The sequence below is a fragment of the Pelophylax lessonae genome (assembly GCF_965119305.1).
Source record: "Pelophylax lessonae genome assembly, chromosome: 3".
In the NCBI taxonomy this organism is placed as follows: Eukaryota; Metazoa; Chordata; class Amphibia; order Anura; family Ranidae; genus Pelophylax; species Pelophylax lessonae.
The window spans coordinates 304,270,892-304,295,392 of record NC_138770.1 but is presented as its reverse complement, the minus strand read 5'-3'; the positions used below and the strand labels follow the sequence as shown (position 1 = coordinate 304,295,392).

At 42.0% G+C, this 24,501-nt stretch overlaps 1 protein-coding gene across 2 annotated transcripts in view; it reads right to left on the bottom strand.

Moving 5' to 3' along the window:
- Positions 1–24,501, bottom strand: part of MASP1 (MBL associated serine protease 1) — a 175,087-nt gene that overhangs the window by 37,589 nt on the left and 112,997 nt on the right. The window contains exon 11 of one of the 2 annotated variants that reach the window (XM_082249635.1): positions 2,295–2,435. In XM_082249635.1, coding sequence (XP_082105761.1) covers positions 2,295–2,435 — 141 coding nt within the window. Of the gene's footprint in view, positions 1–2,294; positions 2,436–19,904; positions 20,784–24,501 lie in introns of those variants that run through there. The other variant, XM_082249634.1, reaches the window with a different exon arrangement.

The following is a 24,501-nucleotide window of genomic DNA, read 5'->3' as shown; positions in this document are numbered from 1 at the left end:
GGTGGAGCTTGACTCCTGAAGCCCTCTGGCTTTTATACCCAGTCCTCTTTCTCCCTCTGGGGAGTCTTGAGAGTGGCCTATGGCATTTCCTGGCAGTGGCAGGGTTGGTGGTAAATCTCAGACCTTGAGACCTATTTCTCCCTCTGGGGATTGGCTTGTGGATTGTTCTGGCAGTGGTAAATCTCAGACCTTGAAGCCTAGTGGGTGGAACATCTTTAGAAAGTAACTTGGTTTGGGAGTGTGCAACACTTTCTGTGCCCAGAATGATGCAAGTCTGGTCATACCATGACAAGAACGCCTAGGGTGGACAGCATGAGCAGCACAGTGGCACTGACTACTGTGTCCAAGTCAAGAGCTGTGTTGGGAGTCCTTCTCTGCAGTGTATATTTACCTTGGTCAGTAATGCCACTGTGGTGGTGGATAGGAGTGCAGAGTGTTCCCTGGCATTTTCCCCTGGGAATAACAGATACCATTTGGGCATTTTTTTTAAACTGATGCCTTTTCTTTTATTTCAGAAGCACCATTGCCTGAAAAACTTGCTTCCCACAAATTAATTAATTTAAGATATGCCTGCAATGTTAGAAGGGATGCCTTGATAGTATCAAGAAACTAAATGCGTTCACCACCCGCTAAATACCTGGAAGCGTGGACAATAATGTGAGTGCTGCTTCAAGATGCATGGCTTGTAGTATGGGGTAAAATAAGCCACAGCACTCAGTGGACATACCATAATGAGAAATAGGGACTTATATTTATATACTGCATTGTATAAATATAATTTCTTATCACCCCTAATGCCCATCCAGAAATATATATGTTATGCTCAATCAGTGCATTCTGTAAAATGTACAGAAATATTAAAATTGACAGCTACAGCATACGCTATATTGTCAAAGTATTGGGACACTTGCCTTTACACGCACATGAACTTTAATGGTACCCCAGTCTTAGTCCATAGGGTTCTATACTGAGTTGGCCCACCCTTTGCAGCTATACCAGCTTCAACTCTTCTGGGAAAGCTGTCTACAAGGTTTAGGAGTGTGTCTATGGGAATGTTTGACCATTCTTCCAGAAGCGCATTTGTGAAGTCAGGTACTGATGTTGGAGAAAAGGCCTGGCTCGCAGTCTAATTCAACCCAAAGGTCTTCTATCGTGTTGAGGTCAGAACTCTTTGCAGACCAGTCAAGTTCCTCCACCCCAAACTCGCTCATCCATGTGTTTTATGGAACTTGCTGTGTTCACTGGTGTGCAGTCATGTTGGAACTGGAAGGGATCATTCCCAAACTGTTCCCACAAAGTTGGGAGCATGAAATTGTCCAAAATGTCTTGGTATGCTGAAGCCTTAAGAGTTCCCTTCACTGGAACTAAGGGGCCAAGCCCAACCCCTGAAATACACCCCCAGACCATAATCCCCCCTCCATTAGTCAGGTCAGTCAGGTCAGTGGCTGACCTCACAAATGCGCTTCTGGAGAAATGGTCAAACATTCCCATAGACACACTCCCAAACCTTGTGGACAGCCTTCCCAGAAGAGTTGAAGCTGTTATAGCTGCAAAGTGTGTGCCAACTCAATATTGAACCCTACGGACTAAGACTGGGATGCCATTAAAGTTCATGTGCGTGCAAAGGCAGGAGTCCCAATGCTTTTGACAATATAATGTATGTATTAACTATCCTGGGATTTACCACTGCTCAACACTGTTTTACTAACTTCTGCGACTATATATATTCATTGGTTACTTCAAGGAGTGTTCCGCATCAGTGCTATTCCTAAACCCTTTGTTGTTAAATGATGAAAATGCAATGGGCTAAAAGGTTTGGAGAGACACATTTGATTGCAGTCTTTCACATTACTGTCTAGGGCCACAAACCCAAAATAGGACACTATTAGATATCATCCTCCCCAGCTTGTTTACACTTGGGTGCCTTACTAGCACTTACTGAATGTATATGTGCCCAAATCCAGGAGCAGCGTGGCATCTCCTCCACCTCCTCACCTCCTGCTCGAAAGTGTGCACTACCTGGGAAGGTGGATCACATGACATCCACAGACCAATGACTAGTGAATACTGACAGCAGCTAATGCATGCACCACTCCCCTCCCTCCTCCTCCTCCAGACAGCCAATGAGAGAACAGCAACTGTTTCCAGGTAGATTATTATGCAGCCTTTGAGCTGCATTTTTTTTAAAGAAAATGAAATCAGAGACACTTCTTAGCTGGGGACAGCCTCCTAAAATTGGGGACTGTCCTGGCAACCAGAAATCTCTGATCACCCTAACATAGGATTGGGCTTACCAATGAGAGAGCCACCGCAATAGGGTTGGCCACTCCATGCACTGGAAAACATGGCTATCCAGGGAGAAATGCCTTTCTTTGCTGTACTTCCTCGTGCAATTCTTGCCAGCTTTGACCTGGTAAATCGTGGCTCCCCACATACTACAAACAAGCAAACAAACATAATTAGTGTTATTTTTTTTTATTTTTACATGGTGTTATTGCCTCAATGTACAAATGTTTGTGAAAAAAAACATATTTTTAAACCCTAGCCTGTGTTTGCTTCAAATGGCTTATTGGGTGCATGGGCATTTAGAAAAACAGAAATGTTCCCAGTACCCAATTGGGTGTTTAAAGCATACATAGAATAGTTACTAACAGAAGATACCCAAGCTCAACCGCACAATTAAAAAATACTTGCTGAGATTCGGTGCTCAGGCTGAGGGATCCCCACTCCCATGTTTGTATATCCAAAGCATAGATTTAACTGGCAACTTGATAACCCCTTAGTATAATCCTTTATTTGGCCATATCATATCCACAGGATCAATGCTTAGTAATAGCTAAAACATATCAGCCCTGATTTTGTGTAAATGATGTAGCCGAATAAAGAATTATACTAAGATATACAGTATCTCACAAAAGTGAGTACACCCCTCACATTTTTGTTAATATTTTATTATGTCTTTTCATGTGACAACACTGGAGAAATGACACTTTGCTACAATGTAAAGTAGTGTACAGCTTGTATAACAGTGTCAATTTTCTGTCCCTTCAAAATAACTCAACACACAGCCATTAATGTACAAGCCACTGGAAGCAAAAGTGAGTACACCCCTAAGTACAATTTGTCCAAATTGGGCCAAAAATGTCAATATTTTGTGTGGCCACCATTATTTTCCAGCACTGCTTTAACCCTCTTGGGCATGGAGTTCACCAGAGCTTCACAGGTTGCCATTGGAGTCCTCTTCCACTCCTCCATGATGACATCACAGAGCTGGTGGATGTTAGAGACTTTGTGCTCCTCCACCCTCCATTTGAGGATGCCCCACAGATGCTCAATAGGGTTTAGGTCTGGAGACATGCTTGGCCAGTTCATCACCTTTACCCTCAGCTTCTTTAGCAAGGCATTGGTTGTCTTGGAGGTGTGTTTGGGGTCATTATTATGTTGGAATACTGCCCGTCTCCAAAGGGAGGGGATCATGCTCTCCTTCAGTATGTCACAGTACATGTTGGCATTCATGGTTCCCTCAATGAACTGTAGCTCACCAGTGCTGGCAGCACTCATGCAGCCTAAGACCATGACACTCCCACCACCATGCTTGTCTTTGTACTCCTCACCTGGTTGCTGCCACACACGCTTGACACCATCTGAACCAAATAAGTTTATCTTGGTCTCATCAGACCAAAAGGACATGATTCCAGTAATCCATGCTCTTAGTCTGCTTGTCTTCAGCAAACAGTTTGAAGGCTTTATTGTGCATCATCTTTAGAGGTGGCTTCCTTCTGGGACGACAGCCATGCAGCCCAATTTATTGCAGTGTGCGGCGTATGGTCTGAGCACTGACAGGCTGACCCCTCACCCCTTCAACCTCTGCAGCAATGCTGGCAGCACTCATACATCTATTTCCCAAAGACAATCTCTGGATATGACGCTGAGCATGTGCACTCAACTTCTTTGGTCGACCATGGCGAGGCCTGTTCTGAGGGGAACCTGTCTTATTAAACCACTGTATGGTCTTCACCACCAAGCTTGAGCTCAGTTTCAGGGTCTTGGCAATCTTCTTATAGCCTAGACCATCTTTATATTGAGCAACAATTCTTTTTTTCAGATCCTCAAAGAGTTCTTTGTCATGAGGTGCCATGTTGAACTTCCAGTAACTAGTATGAGAGAGTGAGAGCGATAACACCAAATTCAACACACCTGCCCCCCATTCACACCTGAGGCCTTGTAACACTAATGAGTCATATGACACCAGGGAGGGAAAATGGCTAATTCAGACCAATTTTGACATTTTCACTTAGGGTGTACTCACTTTTGTTGCCAGCGGTTTAGACATTATTGGCTGTGTGTTGAGTTATTTTGAGGGGACAGCAAATTTACACTGTTATACAAGCTGTACACTCACTACTTTACATTGTAGCAAAGTGTCATTTCTTTAGTGTTGGCACATGAAAAAATATAATAAAATATTTACAAAAATTTGAGGGGTGTATTCACTTTTGTGAGATACTGTACATACAGTAAAACAGCATCAAACAATTTAACATACACTAGATGGATTTCTGGTGTCTAAATTTATGAAATTATATTAAACTTAGTAATATTTTACATGCATATCAAAACAGTTTTGGAATAACTGTACGTGTTGTTTACAGTTTTTCCAGTAGATGTCAGTCAAGTAACATCAAAGTTTATTTGATGCTTGAACTGAAAGCATTAGAATTTTTTCAAGCATGATTATGGCATTTGGAAAAGTTGACATTTGTTATTTTGCAAAATTGCAGACATGTACTAAAAACCACCTCAATCAAATACTTGATTTCTTTCTTTAATTTAAATTAGATACATCAAAGTAAGTAGCTGGCTTGTCACAGCTCATTAGCAGTTTATTCATTGTCAGCCTCTATGGAGATTGTTAGGTTAATCCCGGAATGCATGAACCTTAGATTCTTTTGCTGTTCTATTTAGGAAGGTAATGCAAATTATCTAAAAATTCTCTATTGACATTACAGTAGTAAAATAATTTTGGTTATTAGACTTGACAAATCTTCATTGCTTTGTGTTTTACTTTACTACATAAGTGTGGTAGTCTCTGTTTCTAACCTATTCACTGTTTCTATAGTCTAATGGTAAAATTACATATACATGCCTATCAACGAAAAAAGCAAAATACAACTCAGTCAATTTAAAATAGAAATAAAAGGCATGACATTATATACAGTATATATATATATATATATATATATATATATATATATATATATATATATATATATATATATATATTAAATACCCTTTTTCTTCTTTTTTTTAGTAAGTGGTCACATAAGCTGTTCTCAGCCGCATAAGGGCCTTAGAGAGGTGGGGGTGGAGAGAGTGGCTGTGCAGGGGGGCATGTCAGCACAAATCTTGGCCATTGAAAGACAGGCAGGCTGTTCTCCCAGCACAGCCAGAAAACTGACCATGCTGGATGTGCACTCATGCCCTGGTCAGTTTGAAATAGGAAAACACTCGCAGGAACACCTGGCATTTACCACAAATTAAACAATACAAAGAGAACAGTATACTTTTTAAGTACATAGTACAACAGACACATATCAGAAATATGACACTTTGTGGTTTAACTTTAATTAAAGTTGTATGGCTTTAAAGTAGATGTAAACTCTAATGACATTTTGTTTACTAAAGGATTCTGTATCATCAACTATTTTAATTAAAATACAGTTTTCACCAAGTCCTAGTTGGCTGCAAAATGTTACATTTGTGTTTTTAGGTATGGGTATAATTTAAATATAGATACAGCTGTGAGTTAGATATATTTAGGAACACCCATCTTAGAAGAAATGTAGGTGCTGACATTGCTAGTTTCTGTCTAAAAATGCAAGTTAAAGCGGTGTTCCAGCTGTGGTAAAAAATTTTAAAAGTCAGCAGCTACAAATATTATAGCTGCTGACTTTTAATATATAGACACTTACCTGTCCTGGGAGCCTGCAATGTCAGCACCCCAGTTGATTTTCTGATCGGCTGCTGGGTGCTGCCGTTGCCATTCACTCTAAGGCAGTGGTGTCCAAACTTTTTTCAAAGAGGGCCAGATTTGATGAAGTGAACATGCGTGAGGGCCGACCATTTTGCCTGACATTTGAACCATTAAAATTAAATACACACACACACACATACATATACATACACACACACACAGTGGAACTTCTGAGGGACGGCGCCGCAGCACTGTCTCCCAAAAGTGGGGAAGGGTACCTGTCAAAAACACGTACCCATTCCCTCCTCCCCCCTGAAAGGTGGCACAGACTGCTGCAATTAATCATAGTCACACATATATTTTTAATCTTAAATTCCTGTGTGATGGACATCAATCCTTTCCTTTTTATGACTCAAAGGAAATTATAGTGTTTACTGCATATATGTTTAAAGTGTTGCTAAACCTAGGACACTTCATTCACTGTATCTGGTCTCCCACAGTACACAGAACATGGAAATACAATTATTTTCATAAATATAAACTGCTAAATACCTTTTCTCATCAACAGTATATAGCAATCTTGTAACTTTTATAAGTTCCTGGTTAAGCTTGTAGGAGGAGCTTTCATACTGCACCGAGCTGTCCTATCAGGATTCAGGACCCCTAATCCTCTGTCTGGACAGTGTTGACTGGCCCTGTGCTGATCACATGCACCCTCCCACGAAAAAAAAAGCTCTCTAGCAATACACACCAAACTGAGCATGTGCAGCCTGACTCCGAAGGCTCTCACTGTACCATTATTGAATTTGAGTTTAAACCTCTTACTGTACCACACTCAGTTTGATAATGCATGCCTCACTGTGGTGTCACTGGGTTTGCGTATTACTCTCTCGCTGTACCATAACTGAATTGGTGTATGAATTTCTTACTGTGCTGTCATTGAGTTTAGGTTTGAATCATTCATTGTGTCATCACTGACTGCCAGTCTGATTTTAAATCCCTTACTATGCTGTCACTGAATTTGAATGAGTTTGAATTGCTAACTGCGCCATCTCAGAGTTTGAGCATGAATGCCTCACAGTACCTTCACTAGAGTTGTAAAATTTCTGGAAATTTGAAAGCCATGAGAAAAAAATTTTTTATTTCCCCCTGTTTTGTTTTTTGGAAAAATTAAAAAAAAAAATCAATGTGGAGTAGTTTTACAAATGAAAAGTCACTATGTTACAACTGGAAGGGGAAATGCAGTGTGTATAAAAGTAATATGCTTGAAAAAAAAGTAAAGCTTTTTCAGTAAATAAACAAAACTTGTTTTTTAAAATTGTATTTTTTTTTTTTACAAATGGAATAACAAGAACTGTATATGTGTAGAACATTCAACTATATATGAGAACAGGTACCCCCCCCCCCCCTTCCCTTGTAACAATTTAAAAGCTTCCTTGCCAATATGCATTTTCATGTATTTTAACAAAGCTGATCCAGAAGCATACAGTATATTGCTCTTTCAAGAGCTTGATCAATTTTCTTCTTATTTTTAGTTCTCTGGTTATCCATAAATGAAGTTATTGTGTATTTTTGTGTGGCCGTGGTTTGTAACACTTCCCTACTTGAAGATGCTGCTGATGAAGAAACACTTTGTGATGATCCAGAACTCGGGCAGACTGGCCTGGGGGGGCAGAGGGGAAATTGCCTCCCGGGACGCTCTAATTCCTGGTAAAAACTGCATGCACAGTTCTGGAGCTAGCCGAGTGCTACTGCACAAGTGGTGCTAGCGGGGGAGTGGGTAGGGATGGATTGAGGTCCAAGAAGCAGGGAAGGAATGAAGTGATCCCTCCATCCCACGCTGCAGCTGCGAACCGGCGGTGTGTCCTGTGACAGGGATGTTAGCTGCACCTGTCACAGGGCTAAGAGTCTGTGTTCTGTTCTCAGTCTTACAGAGCACAGCCTCCCCCACCGCTATCCAATCTGATCCTGTCTGCCAAATCCAGACTAATGGTAGTCCTTTTTCCATCCGTCTGGTGGATCAAGTCAGATAGGATCAGATGGAAACGGACAGGCGGTCCAGTTCCATCCGATTTCCCCATAGAGGAGAGCGGAACTGTGTTTGTGTCTGCTCTGCATAGCAGGGCGGACACAGACCTGTCATCCACCTAGTGGAGCAGAGGTGCCTGTGTAAAAGGGGCCAGAGAGTTTTCTTTCAGCTGCCTGTGACAATACCTGGTCCTATGTGCTATGAAATAGGCTCACACTGGTGTGCTTTGATTAGGTTGCACATTTTTCCTGCATTTTCTGAAAGTGCACAAAAAAGCCTGCATGCTGCATCTTTAGTGCGCTTTCAGAAAAAGCAGAAACCTAAAAAACGCACAACCTAAAAAGTCTTCAGTGCACTGTCACTCCTCTAAAAAACTGATCGATGCTCAGGTCACTTTTCAGAGGCATTTGACAGTCAGTGAGGAGGTGATATCACATTTCCTCTCTGCCTGTTTTAACTTCCTAAATGCCAGTCCGTCCAGGTAATGGCACAGTTCATTTCCACCTCCATCTTATTTCCATAACTCTCTTACGGATTAGATGTGCTCTCACCATATTTTTTTGCACATCTAAGACCTAAAGAGAGTTATGGAAATAAGGTGGAGTTGGAAGGGAATTTCTATACCTAAGTGGAGCACTTTATAGAAGATTTGGGGATATTGTGTAACCCAGAGACTTGTGGACTTAAGCCCCCCATGGACAAATCAAAATTTCTGCTGAACCAGCTGAATTTTGATCCATCCACGGGCAGGTTGGCTGTACTCAAGTTGATCTATCAATTGACTTCAGTACATCCAGTCTGTCGTTTTTTTTCAATCACTGCTGACTGCCATAGCTGCTAGCAGTGATCACTGTATTCTGATGGCTGGGAAACCTCCCAATAGACAAAATACAATAGCGCAACAGGAGGGATTCCCTCATTAACACTGTCTGCGTTGATGGGGAAATCAAGCGATTTTCAACCCGTGGTTAAAGGATAGAAAATTGCATAATATATGGCCAGCCTTATAGTAACAGCAGGAATATGGCACATCTAATGTGGACACTAATATCAGACATAAACAAATCTATGATCTGTTTCCTTGCATGGGGCAGGCTCCCTGTCTCGGTCTCTCTAGGGGCAATCATGTGGAGCAGTCTGAGAGACTGCTCTGCAATGATTGCCCCCCACTGAGAGAGATTGTTTCTCTCATTGCAGGCAATTTGCAGTCTCCCTCCCTTTCTGTGCAGGCAACGTGGAATGGTCTCTCTCTCTCTCTCTCTCTCTCTGTGGGCAATGTGGAGCGACCTCTCTCTCTGTGTAGGCAATGTGGAATGGTCTCTCTCTCTGTGCGGGTAATGTGGAATGGTCTCTCTCTATGCATGCAATGTGGAACAGTCTCTCTCTCTCTGTGCAGGCAATGTGGAACGGTCTCTCTCTCTCTCTCTGTGCATATGTGGAATGGTCTCTCTCTCTCTGTGGGCAATGTGGAGCGACCTCTCTCTCTCTGTGTAGGCAATGTGGAATGGTCTCTCTCTCTGTGCGGGTAATGTGGAATGGTCTCTCTCTATGCAGGCAATGTGGAACAGTCTCTCTCTCTCTCTCTGTGCAGGCAATGTGGAACAGTCTCTCTCTCTCTCTCTCTCTCTCTCTCTGTGCATATGTGCAATGGTCTCTCTCTCTGTGCAGGCAATGTGGAACAGTCTCTCTCTCTCTGTGCAGGCAATGTGGAATAGTCTCTCTCTCTGCAGGCATTGTGGAACTGTCTCTCTCTCTCTCTCTGTGTGCAGACAATGTGGAACGGTCTCTCTTTCTCTCTGTGCAGGCAATGTGGAACAGTCTCTCTTTCTCTGGGTGGGCAATGTGGAATGGTCTCTCTCTCTCTCTGTGTGGGCAATGTGGAACGGTCTCTCTCTTTCTGTGCGGGTAATGTGGAATGGTCTCTCTCTCTGTGCAGGCAACGTTGAACAGTCTCTCTCTCTCTATCTGTGCAGACAAAGTGGAACAGTCTCTCTCTTTCTGTGCAAGCAATGTGGAACGTTCCCTCTTTCTCTGTGCGGGCAATGTGGAACGTTCCCTTTCTCTCTCTCTCTATGCAGGCAATGTGGAACGGTCTTTCTCTCTCTCTGTGCGGGCAATGTGGAACAGTCTCTCTCTCTCTGTGCAGGCAATGTGGATCGGTCTCTCTCTGTGTGGGCAATGTGGAACAGTCTCTCACTCTCTGTGCAGGCAGTATGGACAGGGCCGGACTGGCCTACTGGGATTCTGGGAAATTTTTCCCAGTAGGCCGGCAAGTCCCCCTGCGCTGAGGCTGCTAAAACCTGTAAAGAAAATGGCCGCGGCCGGCCCGACATGTGCACTGTGCATGTGCCGCTGCTCAGGAAAGCCCGTACACGTTCGGCTATTCTCGGGCAGACGAAGCATGCACGGTGACGGGTTGGCGCCGGGCGGCGTCATTTTTAAATTTAAGGCGCCTCACAAAAAGGTAAGTGAGACTCCTCCGCAGCCCCTGCATCTTCTCGGGAGATGCAGTGCTGCGGACATGGTACAGGAGATTCTCCTGTACCATGTCCGCAGCACTGCATCTCCTCCACTATGTCCACAGCCCCTGCATCTCCTGCACCATGCCTGCAGCCTCTGCATCTTCAGTACCATGTCCAAAGCCCTGCATCTCTTGCACCATGTCCACAGCCCCTGCATCTCCTGCACCATGCCTGCAGCCTCTGCATCTTCAGTACCATGTCCACAGCCCTGCATCTCCTGCACCATGCCCGCAGCCCCTGCATCATGCCTGCAGCCCCTGCTCTTCCTGTACCATGTCCACAGCCCCTGCACCTCCTGCACCATGCCCGCAGCCCCTGCATCTCCTGTACCATTTCCGCAGCCCCTGCACATCCTACACCATGCCCGCAGCCCCTGCTTCTTCAGTACCATGTCCACAGCCCTGCATCTCCTGCACCATGCCCTCAGCCTCTGGATCTCCTGCTCCGTGTCCGCAGCCCCTGCATCTCCTGAACTGTGTCCGCAGCCTCTGCATCTCCTGCACCATGTCCGCAGCCTCTGCATCTCCTGTACCATGTCCGCTGCACCTGCATCTCCTGTACCATGTCCACAGCCTCTGAAATCTCCTGTACTATGTCCGCATCCCCTGCATCTCCTGTACCATGTCTGCAGCCCCTGCATCTCCTGCACCATGCCCACAGCCTCTGACATGTCCTCCTGTACCATGTCCGTAGCCTCTGACATTTCCTGTACCATGCCCACACAGCCTATGACCACCTCCTGTACCGTGTCCGCACTTTTACACCACTTGTAACCGGAATTTGCTTATATACAGTATATATATATATATATATATATATATATATATATATATATATATATATATATATATATAAAGCCCTATATGCTTTCATGTCTGTCTTATCTATACATAATACACTCTTCAAATGTGCTTTAAAATGCATGATTTTCCCTTTAATGAACAAGAAAATAATGGTGTTATGCTGTTGGGTCGGTATAATAATGCTATGGGGCTGGTATGAAATTATTTCCAGGGCTGAATTTTATTCCCAGTCAGGCCCTGAGTATGGAACGGTCTCTCTCTCTCTGTGCAGGCAATGTGGAACAGTCTCTCTCTCTGTGCGGGCAATGTGGAATGGTCTCTTTCTCTCTCTGTGCAGGCAATGTGGAATGGTCTCTTTCTGTGCAGGCAATTTGAAACAGTCTCTCTCTCTCTGTGCAGGCATTGTGGAACAGTCTCTCTCTCTCTCTCTCTCTGTACAGGCAATGTGGAACAGTCTCTCTCTCTCTATGTGCAGGCAATGTGGAACAGTCTCTTTCTCTCTCTCTCTCGCTCTCTCTCTCTCTGTGCAGTCAATGTGGAACGGTCTCTCTCTCTGTGCAGGCAATGTGGAACGGTCTCTCTCTCTCTCTCAGTGCAGGCAATGTGGAATGGTCTCTCTCTCTCTCTCTGTGCAGGCAATGTGGAATGGTCTCTCTCTCTCTCTCTCTGTGCAGGCAATGTGGAACAGTCTCTCTCTCTGTGCAGGCAATGTGGAACAGTCTCTCTCTCCTTTCCGGCAATGGGGAATGGTCTCTCTCTCTCTCTGTGCAGTCAATTTGCAACAGTCTCTCTCTCTCTCTCTCTGTGCAGGCAATGTGGAACGGTCTCTCTCTCTCTGTGCAGTCAATGTGGAGTTGTCTCTCTCTCTGTGCAGTCAATGTGGAGTGGTCTCTTTCTCTCTTTGTGGGCAATATGAAGTGGTCTCTCTCTGTGTGGGCAATGTGGATATATATATATATATATATATCTCAAAAGTGAAAAAAGGTGTAAAAAAGTGTAAAATCCATAAATGAACACGTTCCATACACCATTTAGTTTCCGTACAATCTCATATTGTGATTGCGAAGATCTCCAAATTGTGAACATGACTTCACTTTCCACACCATGCACACCCAGGTGCCCTTTACTCCATCTTGTGGGTATTTGCTCACCTTCTCTATTAGACAATAGCGCTTTATTTTCATATAGAAACATTGCTCCTCTCCAGTCCTCTTCTTTCACCAATGATCATCTCCCACAAGCAGGATAATATATAGTAAGCAGAAAGGATACTGATAGTGTACATCGTTTTTGCATTTTTTTAAAGAAAACAGTAAAACCACTCACATTTCAGTAGGTGAATATAAGCATGTCATAGAAGCAATTCCAGTACATGGCGTCCAAGCTCCGCCCAATTGATGCCTTCATCGCTAGCCTCACGCGTTGGCACTAAAACAATTTACTGACCAGTCTATAGGTAAAATTATGCTGTGATGGTGGAGAACAATAATAGGAATCATTTAAAGGTTATAAAGATAAACTAATTTGTCAGGCAAATTGACCTTCTTACCTGTCAACTAGGAGGACAGAAACTATCATATACTGTATCCCAACAATCACCCAACTGTAGAAGGTACAAGATGGGGCCACAAAAAAAAACAATGCAGTGCCCCCTAGTGGCAGAAATACATGTTTCTCTTGTTTGAGAACTGCATTGAGAAGTACAGTGTTTCTTAAATTGTATTCCAGGGTTTGTTTTTCCTGGAATTGTATTCCAGAATTTGCAGCTAAGACTTTACATATATCTTTCATTAAGGTCTTCATGTTATACAGTTTAAATATCATGTCATAGATGTATTATTTATCATTTTAAAAGAAACAGCTTTAAAGAAAAAAAAAGTTTTTTTCCCCCCATTGTTCCCATTACTGAGTCTATGTATGAATTTCTTGCTGTGCCATCACCTAGTCTGCATATAAATACCATCTGTATTGTCTCCAAGTTTAAAGTGACATTAAAGAGGAAGTAAAGCTTCCTCTGTAACTTGTATCTAAAGGTAAGCCTATGATAAGGCTTTCCTATAGATACTGTAAATATCTCCTAAATGTGCACTGTTTAGGAGATATTTACTTTGCATGCAGCCAGTGACATCACTGGCGCATGCGCTCTAAAGAAACAGCCACCCTGTGCCTTTCCTTCAGAGCCCTGTGCCTGAAAGGCGACTTCTGCGCGCATGTGTGGAAGTGACATCATCACGGCTCCGGCCAATCTGATTGCTGGAGGACCCAAGCCCAGAAGGAAAATGGGTGAACATGTCGGTCATGTCAGTGATGAACGGGCGCCGCTGCGGGGGCTTCATTCTAAGGTAAGTATTTCATGATGAGCTAGTATGCGATGCCTTTATGCCTTTGTCTTTCAGGTTTATATTTTTTTGGAGGTTTACAACCTCTTTAAAGCTTAAATTTTAAAATTAAAATAACAAACATGGTATATTTACCTGCTCTGTGCAATTTCTTTACATAGAGCAGTCCTGATCCTCTTCTTCTGGAATCCCCTGCTGGCACTCCAGGCATCTCCTTATTGGCAGGTGCCCAAATGGGCCACTATTGACACAGAGCAGGTGGCTTAGCCTGCCTTTGCACTTCCTGATTGCCAGTGTATTGTGTTCTCTCCAGCCAATATCTCACTCTTGTCACTCCTGCTGCCAACCGTATCTTTGTCACCACTCGTTATCGACCTCTGGCTGGCTCCTTGACTACACTTCTGCTTCATCCCAACCTGCTATCACTTGTTAATAACCTTTGGCTTGTATACTGACTATGCTTCTGCTCGACCCTTACCTGTTAAATTTGCTTCTGGACCTTGGCTTGCTCAACCCCTGCTGAGGCAATCCTGAGGACCATGACCTGGTACTAAAATACAGCAAAACCATCAGGAGCTCTGGTGAATATCAGTTAGAGCTTTTTCCCTGCACCTCGGACGCTATACCTATACTTATCCTGTTTGTTGGTGAAAGCCACTACAGCTACTAGCCTCTGTGCCTGATCTCTGACCTTGACACCCTCAATCTGTCATCACTGAGTCTGAGTATGATCTCATATTGTGCCAACACTGAACTGAGTAGGATCCCTCACTTTTGTCATCACTGGGTCTGAGTATGACTCCTCACTGTGCCATCACGGGGTTGAAGTATGATCCCTCACTGTGCCATAGGGGGGTTTGAGTATGCCCCCTCACTGTGTGTCAAGGTTTTACCTTGCCCTCCTGTTGGCAGCCATCTTGGACATGTGCAGACTGCTGCCTCTTATAGACTATGATTGCATCATCACTTCCTGCTGCTTGGTTGTCACACACTAATGATTTCACACACCTGACTATAGCTATCACCTGCTGGGTTGCTATCATTGCCCTTGTGTTGTGCTCCAAGGTGGATCTCTGCTAGCAGTCTTTTGTTCTCTGTGTTCCTCCGTGCATGACCTGGCTTGGCTGACGACTCTCCTGGCTCTCAACCCGGCATTGGCTGACAAACCGGCTTTGGCAGATGACCGGCTTTGACAGGCTACCCACTTCTGGATCCGACCCATGCTTGGACTACTACCTGCTCCTGGACTTGACCCTAGCTTGTTCCTGCTCTCATTTCCTCACTGTTGCTATGTGATTATTTTACCTGCATTACTGTGTGGTCTGATTTCCTGGCACCCTGACACTGTACCATTACTGTGTCTGAATATGATCCCCTATTGTGCCAACACTGATTTTGAGTATGACTTACTCACTTGGCCATCACTGAATTTTTCTTGTTAGTTATAATTAGGTTAATTCCCATGTTTCCTTACTAATTTTTTTACTAATCAAAATTTAGGCGATCACTAAATATGGATGAATTTTCACATAATGTCTCGTGTAAAAAAAACATGCTAAGGAATGTGAATTTACTATGCGACTGTGGTCTGGTTATGTTCTTCTAAAATAATTCCTATTCTGTGCTGTCAGTGTCTGGAATTATACTGCCACATGTCCCTTTTTCTACAAGAGTACGTTTTTACTGCCAGAAAAAATATATCTTTGCATTGGCATTTAACTTTTGCTTTAAATAAAACACAACAACTCTCAACATGTGTTTGTATGCCAATTTAAGGTGAAACCTTTCTCTACTTTTAAAAGTAAATGTCCTGCCTAACTGCACACACCACAAAATGCTAACTGTTAAAGGAGAAGTAGGGCCAAATTTTCTTTGACCCTACTTCTCCTGTGGGTTACAGGAGTGCATTCCTGTGACCCATATTCAGGCTAAAGTCTGCTGTCGGCTGACGTCACTCATCCAGTCCAGGCTCTGGAGGGATCCTGACTTTATTGTCAGGATCCATCCAGATGCCTGGACCTGAGGCTGGCTCATCCTCTCAGCACATTGCTGAGAGCCTGAGCCAGCTGCTTCTGCCCCCTTCACAGACTAACGATCCAGTGAGCACTGGAGGGGTAGAACAAAGAACTAGTGACTGTCAGCCACCTTGCTCTCTGCTCACTGAAGACCAACCACTGGCAGCGTGGGGCAAATACAGCATCAGGATTGATACTGCATCAATCTAGGTGAGTATGTATGTTTGTTTTTTACATACCCCACACTTTTAATTTTACTGCGTTACTTTGGAATGATATTCCCATTGACTCCCACTATACAATTGGATCAGATCTAAGTAAAAAAATAAACTTGGGGGGCATCGAATAAGCTTTTCTGGCCAATAAAAGTAATAGCAAACATCTTGCTGTACATGGTAAATCTAAAACAAAAAATACATTTTTGTGTATTTTCTAGTAAATAGAAATTTACTAGAAATACAACCCCGAGCAAACACAGCTGAATGGGGTTGTACACATGCTCCCTGTCACCTTCAGCATGATTTGGTTGCAGCGGAAAGGTATGGGCTTAAAACAGGCACTAAGGAGATGATTCCTAGTTGCCTGCCAAATGTCTTCTGAAGTGAGCCACTGTGAATCACTTTCCAGAGGGGTGGCATGGGCTGCTGCATATGTACACTAGGCCTTCCAGCTTAGAAACATCTGTTGTGTGTTTTCATTAGAGACCTGGCAGGATGGTAAAATCTGCTCTCATGGATAAAACTCATTTTCAATGGCTCTGTTCTGAATTTAGAAGATTAATTTTGTCACAATGCCCATGGCTACTGAGATGAATAAGGGCTTCTTTTATATTTATTGCTTGTTCACAATATGCAAATAAACTTGTGTGCATAGTCTGGGCACTGGTTCACATTAAGCCTGGTAGATGGGGAATTTCCAGTTTCCAGTTGTGCTCCCATCTATGAGCAGAATCTTCGTAAGGCATTTAAATGTAAGTGCGGATGAGTTCCCAATACTCAAGACACAAATACTACTTTCTGCATTGGAAACCTGGGAATGTCACCTGTGGCACACAGTATCATTCTCTTATATATGCAGAGCAGATGCTAGTTGTTTTTCACTCTTCACAAAGAAATAAAAAGCATAATTTCAGAGTAAGTGTGGTTTGCATTATAATAATGTTTATTTGTTTGTTTCACAATACTTACGGTAATAATGTAAAAAATGAATAAATACAAATTGTGATAACAAGTAAAAAAAAAAATCATATATAAAGCTGAATGTGTTACAGTATAGCAACTTTTGGTCTTATTTTGATTACTGTATTGCAACATTTGATTTTTTTGTTTTAAATGCTTGATGATTTATACTTTTCTTTTTGTATCTTTCACTTTTGTTGCCCATTAGGGGGCAAATTTAAATTTTCTTCAATGCAGGCATAAATAAGGCATAAGTTATATATAAAAAAGTATCATGTTTTAACAATGCATAAGCAAAACTGCACTATGAGTAGACAAACGAATAATATATAAATTACAGTTTACAAAAAAGAAATATTTCAACTTTTGGAGTGAAGACATGTACTTTGCACTACTATGCATTTACACTTGAAGGACTTACACTAATAGTTTATGTGTGTGTGTAAGCATCGGTGGTGCAATCAGAATCCAAGTCCAAATTATGTTGTGCGCATCATGTGGACCTGCATTAAATGCATTTATGCTTTACATTATTTATGCTGGCCATACTCTATACGAAAAATCGGTCGTGAAAGCAAACGATTGTGCCATCATGTAATGACCGATAAATGGTTCAATGGACATAAATTAATCATTTTTTTGTTTGTTTTTTCACATATACCTAGTGCAAACAGTTTGGACGAGAAACACATTAACCTTTCAATTTATCGTTCATTCGGCAGAAAATTTCCAAACTTGTCCTTCGTTTTTTCGGCTCAAAAACATCACAACCGATAACCGATTTGTGCTCATTACCTGGCCGAAAAACGAAAGAACTGTCCAAATGACCGAATTTCGGACACTTTTTCCTATACTGTATGGCCAGCATTAGTTAGATCTTAGTGTATAAAAATGAAACTCACTGTCATTTATAGAAAATGCAACACAAACTAAAATCTGAAATTCAGAACTCTCAGTATTACAAAATCTACATACAGAGTCTAAATACAAATCCAGTGATATCCTAAAAAAGATATAGCTCTGCAACCTCAAAGTAATTTCAAGAATGATGTAATAGATGACAGGGATCATTTTTATTAAAAACAATATCTGCACATAGAATAGGCATGAAGGGTTCAGTGCATAAACTTGAGTTTCAATTAATTTGTTTTCTATCTATAGTGGTGACAAATTATTAGAAATTGTCAATGGACACTGTATGTAGGCAGGGAAAGAACTACCACCATAGAAGCCAATGTAGTGGTTATAGGTCCAGAAGAAAGAGAAAATAAAGGGTCTATTAGAAGAATCCTCCTCCTACATGCCTGCTTTATGGTCCCAGACAGCATAGATACAATATAATGCCTAAAGTACTGGGACACCCCTCCTAATCATTGGATTCAGGCGTTCCAATCGCCTCCTTGGCAACAAGTGTATAAAATCATGCACCTAGGCATGCCAACTTCTTCTACAAACATTTCTGAAAGATTTGGTCGCTCACAGGAGCTCAGGGAATTCAAGCATGGTACCGTGTTACTTTGCCACATGTGAAATAAGTCCATCCGTGAAACTTCCTTGCTACTAAATATTACACTGCCAACTGTTAGTGATATTATAACAAAGTGGAAGCAACTGGGAACAACAGCAACTCAACCAGGAAGTGGTAGACCCCGTAAAATGATAGAGCGAAGTCAGCGCATGCTGAAGCGCACAGTGCGCAGAAGTCGCCAACTGTCTGCAGAGTCAATAGCTACAGACCTTCAAACTTTGTGTGGCCTTCAGATTAACACAACAGCAGTGTGTAGAGAGCTTCATAGAATAAGTTTCCATGGCCGAGCAGCTGCATCCAAGCCTTACATCACCAATTGCAATGCAAAGCATTGGATGCAGTGGTGTAAAGCATGCCGCCACTGGATTCTAGAGCAGTGGAGATGTATTCTCTGGAATAATGAATCATGCTTCTCTGTCTGGCAATCTGATGGACATGTCTGGGTTTGGCGTTTGCCAGGAGAACAGCACTTGCCTGACTGCATTGTGCCGAGTGTAAAGTTTGGTGAAGGGGGGATTATAGTGTGGGGTTGCTTTTCAGGGGTTGAGCTTGGCCCCTTAGTTCCAGTGAAGAGAACTCTTAGGGCGTCAGCATACCAAGTCATTTTGGAGAATTTCATGCTCCCAACCTTGTGGGAACAGTTTGGGGATGCCCCCTTCCTGTTCCAACATGACTGCGCACCAGTGCATAAAGCAATGTCCATAATGACATGAATAAACGAGTTTGAGGTGAAGGAATTTGACTGGCCTGCACAGAGTCCTGACCTCAACCTGATAGAACGCTTTTGGGATGAATTAGAGCGGAGTTTGCGAGCCAGACTCTCTCATCCAACATCAGTGCCTGCCTGACCTCACAAATGCACTCAGGAAGAATAGTCAAACATTCCCATAGACACATTTCTAAACCTTGTGGATAGCCTTCCTAGAAGAGTGGAAGCTGTTATAGCTGCAAAGGGTGGGTCAACTCAATATTGAACCCTACGGACAAAGACAGGGATGCCATTAAAAGTCATGTGCGTGTAAAGGCAGGCATCCCAATATTTTTGGTAATATAGTGTAGATGGTGTTTGACCTTTCACAAAAAAAAAAAAAAGCAATCACACATGTCTAATGTACTTACAAACTATGGAAAGGAGTGTGTTAAACAGCATTTCAAATTGTCAACCTCTGCTTTCCAGTACCAATAATATTTTCTTTACATACTACTGCTTTCCAATGTGGTGCTTTGAGGCCAGCAAAATGAACTTTTATGAACATAGCATTTCTGGTTGGATTTGCAGTTCTTTATTCTAGTAGCTTTAGTGTGCTAAAATATATAGCTTGAGTGATAATACATATATAAGAGAAGTATTTAATGAAGTGCATTACATCAACAAGGAGTGTATCTAGAAATGATATAATGTTGCTGTACATTTTGTAACCAAAGTTAGGAACATTGATGCAATGGTTTTATTTGTTTCTCCTGTGGCTTCATGAAAATCCTGCTTTATATATTGTTGACCACTCAAGCTAAAATGCTACTGAGATGCATTGACTTGTTCAGGTGTAGATCTGGTCATCTAGCCAGTTCACATAATTTGATACTTTGGTATATACTCCATATACTTGTTTGCTTCCACATTCTTCTGGGCCTCCCCAGGACACCAGGCCTTGGGCCACCCACCTCTTTGTATCAGTGTCCTGAATTACAAAGGCACCTCCACTGTCTCCCAGACAAGTGTCTTTCCCACCTTCATAAAATCCAGCACAGAACATGTTTTCAGTTACACTATAATTTCCGGAGCGAGACTCATAGCTTGCCTTACACTCTGCATGGAGCACCACTGGTAATTTGACATATTGCAGGACATCTGACAGCGTCCTCATGCCAGAGCTGATCACTTCATCCACTGTGATATTAGGGTTTGAGATACCCCACCCGGCCACAAGGCCAAGAGTATTGGGCTGTGGACCTTTTAACTCATGGTCAAGCTCAGGTAGACATACTGGCAATATATACTGGTTCATTGTTACTTTTTCTTTTAACTTCACAAGAGCAATATCATGGTTGTAAATCTTTGGGTCAAAATCTTCATGTAATATTATTTTGTCTATGGTTCTGCTGATGGCATCTGTTTTATTTCTTACATCATGCAACCCCAAGTAAACAGTGACGTGTTCCTTTGACACAGGAATGACGGTGTTATCACGGCGCTGAGACTTTAACACATGGGCAGCTGTGAGGACCCAGTAATCTGATAGAAGGGCACCACTGCCAAACCATTTATCCTCTGGAACACGGGACATATCTTCTACCACAATGAGCGCCTGCCAAGGGAAAAATCCTGGTTCTGCATTACGACCTCCGATGATACGCTTGACTATTCCAGGGAGCTGACGAATCGGCTTTCCACATACTGACAGGACATAGAAACAGAAAGGAAAAAGTAACATTAGCAAGTGTTAAAAGACTACAGACCATAGTAAGTAGTGCGTTAAGTAGATTATGCCAGGTTTTGCTAAATTTAAAAACCACATGGACATAGGATGATTTTTATATTTGATATTCCTTTTGGAATTAAGCAAAATATTTCAAAGAAGAGCAGTACCTGAAGTCTTTGTACTTTTATCTTAAATGGTAAAAATACTGACACATTTCTAATTAACAATCTGGTACTGCATACTATTGTTAACTTAATTCTTACCATCCTAAAAAGGAAGTTCCAATTCCAATAAGAAAGTAAAGAACCCCCTCCTATGGTGTGCTTATGCAGAATGGCACAGATTTTCTGCTTCTTTTGAGACAATTGAAAATAGCAAGGAAATCCCCTTTAACGGGGAAATTCCTAAATACTAACACTATAGCGGAAGTTATAGAAGTTATAGTAAAGAATGGTGTTCGTCTTAAGCCATAGATTCTTTATTCTTTGATGAAACAACTGGGCTGTTGTTTTTTTAATCAAATATACAGTATATTATACACAGCCACATGGAATAATATTTTTCTAGGCTTTTAAAGCATCCTTTAGAATTTTGTGATTATATTTTATTAGGTATTTTCTTGATCTTGACATGTTTGTCCTGGCATAATCTATCAACAATGATGTATCATGGGAATAATACATCATTGCACACCTAAGACCTTCAATACCTGCCAGTGAATTCAGTGGTCCATCCCAGCAAAAGCTCTGATTTCTAAGGATATGATTGTCAGTAAAAAGACAATAGCAGCATGTGTTTACAAACGACATTCTTCAAAATCCCTGTCAGAACCCAAACCCTGAGTCATGCATGGATGATCTTCTTTGACTGTAATTTTTATGCTCCATTGTCACCAGAAGAAATGATCCGAAAAAAGACAATTGTAATAAGAAAATGATACAACAGACATAACACGCTAAAGCGTCTTTCATAAATCATGTGAGCACCGTGTAGCAAGCTGTAACCACACAATAAATGCCAGACCATACACATCTCCGCCACAAATATGTTCCAACATTCTTGGCCCCAAAATCTCTTCGACAGTAAGGTTTCCATAGACACCAAAAATATCTGGAAAATATGGTCTCTCGTTTGCCTGGAGTAGAAATGCTTGGATACCTCAGGGGACAATATTGTGTCAGGAATTGCTAGACATTGTGCATTAATGGTTTATTAGCACCAGCCACTAACATGCTGCTGAAGTAATTGAGAGAAAAACAGCTTCTGGCATCGTTGACACTATTTGTTCAATGGAATCTACAGGCAAAGTTTAGTCATACACTCCTGAACTACTCAGAATGTTATTATTCATTGAATTAAAGTAGCAGTTACATTCTAAATGGCCACAAATTTAACATACAATAAGATTTTTTAGAAAAAAACAAAAAATATATATTGCAAGCAAAAATGCAACAGTGATGTTTTAAAGTGGAGCTCCAGTCTCCTTAGCAACTTTTTCATAAAAGCACCCCTGTGATTCCTAGTACTTGTACTATATTATTTTAATATTAGCATACCTGTCCTCATAATTGTTACTTATATATCTATAATCTCTTGATCTCGGAAGCAAGCAGTGGTCATCAAGGATGTGCACATCTGAATCCCTGTGTATTTCTGGGATTCGGTGCAGCTGGCTACCCACCAAGCACCTCCCGATTTCGCGTCTCTGCAGTGAAGCCACTGAGCGTCTCTTGCTCTTCCTGGCAGGCAGCGCAAGTTCCCACCCCGTTGCTATTTCAAACTGTCAATCATGATATCCCGGTCCTCCCGTGCACGTAATTTCCGGTCTGAAAATAATGCAAGATTTTATCACTAGGCTATTGGCAAGGGCTGCTGGGATACATGACACCACTATCTCAGGAGCCCCTGCAAATCGCCTAATGACATAATCACCTAGGCGGCTGCAGCCGGAAGTGCTGCAGAAGAAAATTGAAAAAAATGTAAAATTTTAATATTTATTGCCATTCATTTGAGCATTCAGGGTGGGCATGACAGTAATTGGACTTTAAAAAAAAAAAAACAGGTGGAACTGCGCTTTAAGTTTTATTTTATTCAGGTTTTTTCCCCTTTATTTTCACCTGTTAATTTAGAAAGTTGCACACTTCCTGTCCTAGAGTGACAACGCTTCCACACTTTACTGTTTCTACTGTCAGCCTAAATCAGGACTACAGAATACCTCCCCATAATTTTTAATCCATATAGATAGCTGGGATATAACTGATATAAGTGCAGCAGTACAGGAAGTTATCAGCCCGCACGATTTCTGGCAGGGTCAATAAGTATTTTCAAACAGATACGACAAAACATTTTCATCAGTGTATTTAATAGACCAAAAGGGAACAAGTAAGAAAAGTTCATTTTTAGGGTTTAATTATGCTTTAAACTTCTTTGTGTTGGAAGGAGTACATTTATGTCATTTGTGTTAACCTGTGACTGAACAACTTTCTTCTGAATTTTCTATATCAATTATAAACACGCAAGACAATTAAAATTTAAAAGGGAAAATTTTTAGTAACCACTCGGCACTCATCTTTATCTAGTCCAGCTGCTCTAAATTGATTATAGGTAAATGCTGTTAGCTGTACTCTCATCCCATTTGACATTATCAACTCTTTCGTATTGTATTATATAAATAAACCAATTTTTTCATAACCATCCACTGATATCAACAATGGGACATAACTCCCCCCACTGACACCAAAGATGGGGCAGGATTTCTACCAATGACACCAACAATGGGGCCAATAACACCAAAGATGGGACATTGTTTATTCCCACTGATGTCTGGACCTTTTCTACTCCCAATGGTCACAGTTCAGCCCCCCTTAAGTCTGAAAAACAGTATGCTGGCCCTTTGTTTAGAAAGTCTGGAGACCCCTGCACTAGATCAATTATGTTTCACAAATGTCTGTAGCATTTGTTTTTCTACTTTAATTCAGAAAATATATTTTAGTCATTGAATGTTAAAATTGAAGTATGTATGTAAATCTTACATTATCTGATATTAACCACTTGCCGCCCGCCGCCCGACTATATACGGCGGCGGTCAGCCCCTCACAGGCAAAGTGACATACCGGTACGTCACTAGCCTGTGAGCCAATAGGGGGCAAGCGCGCCGCCGGAGGCGCGCTCCCGCCCCCGCTTGTTCCCTAAGCAGCCGACGCGGTTGCTCGGGATCGTCAGATACAGCGGGAGAAAGGCAGGCGGCTTATGTAAACAAAGCTGCCTGTCTTTCTCCCATGTGTAACAGCAGAGATCTAATGGTCCTGCTATGTAGGACTGTTGATCTCTGCTGTTACACACACAGCCACATCCAATCACAGTTAGAAGCACGCCCCTAGGGACACACTTAACCCCTCCCTCTCCAATAAAGTTAACCCCTTCCCTCCCAGTGTCATTTTTACAGTAACAGTGCATATGTATAGCACTGATTACTGTACTAATGACACTGGTACCCCCAAAAGTGTCAAAAATGGCAGTCAAGGGTCCGATCTGTCCACCGCAATGTCTCAGTCCCGCAAAAAAAATCGCAGATCGCCGCCATTACTCATTAAAAAAAAAAAAACAATAAAAATGACAAAAATCTTTCCCTTAGTTAGTAAACGCAATACCTTTTGCGCAAACCAATCAAAATATGCTTTTTGCGATTTTTTT